General features: G+C 46.8%; 1 protein-coding gene across 1 annotated transcript in view; it reads left to right on the forward strand.

Annotated features, from left to right (window-relative positions):
- The first annotated feature begins 125 nt into the window (after window positions 1–125).
- LOC102200095 (tripartite motif-containing protein 55-like) overlaps window positions 126–1535 on the forward strand; it is a 10575-nt gene continuing 9165 nt past the window's right edge. Inside the window, exon 1 of the mRNA XM_013907793.1 lies at window positions 126–395. Within this exon, the coding sequence (XP_013763247.1) occupies window positions 153–395 (243 nt within the window). The 5' untranslated portion in view covers window positions 126–152. The remainder of the gene's footprint in view (window positions 396–1535) is intronic.

Consider the following 1535-nt stretch of genomic DNA (forward strand, 5'->3'; position numbering starts at 1 on the left):
TTATCCAGATCAGGGTGATGGGCGGAGCTTGTTGCTTTACCTGTCGGCCTGTTTGTGTTTCATTGTGCTCTCTGTGCTCTCACTTACAAACGTCTAAAACCTTCCATCAGAAATTCAGTTCACGAACCGTCTTTTCTTTCCTTACCCGTGTGATGCCCCGCCCCCTGCAGGCATCCAACCCGTACCTGTCGACACGGAGTGGCTCCACTGTGACGTCCGGCGGTCGTTTCCGCTGCCCATCCTGCAGACATGAGGTGGTTCTGGACCGACACGGTGTCTATGGCCTGCAGAGGAACCTGCTAGTGGAGAACATCATTGACATGTACAAACAGGGCAGCACCAGGTACACCTGCACTCACCTGTATCACTTTCTGCTGTTGGTTTCTAACATCATAGTGTGATGTTTTATTTATTAAAACATCACACTAGTAAAAACTTCACAGCCTCACACAGAGCTGTGAGGGATCTTCCAGGAATGGCGACAGTATTTTCTGGAGAACTGATTGGTCAGCAGGCAGTGATGTCATACCCGGAGATCTGTAATCTGGATCTTCACAGCATGTTGCCATGGCGATTTACCCTAAATCAATCAATTTTCCTGTTGACTCCGGGGGGAGCACAGGTCCGCAACAACACCACGCCAACGGACTCTGTTCTGGGTCCACTTCACTGCGCTCTCGACACATCCTCCCCACGTCTGTTTGGGTCTCCCTGCTTTCCTTTTCCCTCGTGGGTTCCAGTCCAGTGCTTGCCTTGCGACGTTGTCGAGTGGTTTGTGGCCTATCCAGCCCCATTTTCTCTTCTTGATGTCTTGACCGACCGGGTTCTGGCTGGTTCTCTTCCACAGGTCTGTGTTTGAGATCTTCTCAGGCCAGGAGAATTTACCCTAAACCCAGGCTTGACCCTGAAGGTAACTGATAAGACGAGGTCCTCCAGTACACTCACATCTCTGCACGCACTCTGGTTGGGCAGCTAAGAACAACACCAAAGGGTCCTTTTTGTTTTTGTTTATTTATTTTTTGTTTGTCATGAGTGATGACATCACCGTGAGGCAGTCACATGATCAGGTGTTGACACTTGAAGCTCCAGTTTCTGCGACGTCACATCGGAGATGATTTCACAAGAAGCTGAAGCAGCTGAATCATGTTTACAAACAACAGCATGTTCCATAACCACGGAAACAAAACAAACAAGTAAATAAACAAAGAAACAGATCCTTCACCATCAGTGCACTTAGAACTGGAACAACCTTACACTGGTGTCTCTGTAACAGGAAGTCTGCCGTGTTGAAACTACAATGTGCAGAAGACGAACTACAACCATTGTTTGAAAGGTTCTTTGAAGAACCACTGAAAGAAAGAAATGGTTCTTCAAAGGTTCTTTGTGGCACCAAAAAAGGTTCTTCTATGGCATCAGTCTAAAGAACCACTTTTGGTTCCAGTTGGCACCTTTATTTTTCCGAGTGTATAGAACCATTTTATAGGATTATATTTGTTCACAGATGTTGGCAGCTGTCAGCGAATAGTTATCAGATA

This window comes from Pundamilia nyererei, unplaced genomic scaffold, assembly GCF_000239375.1.
Source record: "Pundamilia nyererei isolate P.nyererei 1_Seehausen unplaced genomic scaffold, PunNye1.0 scaffold00527, whole genome shotgun sequence".
NCBI lineage: Eukaryota > Metazoa > Chordata > Actinopteri > Cichliformes > Cichlidae > Pundamilia > Pundamilia nyererei.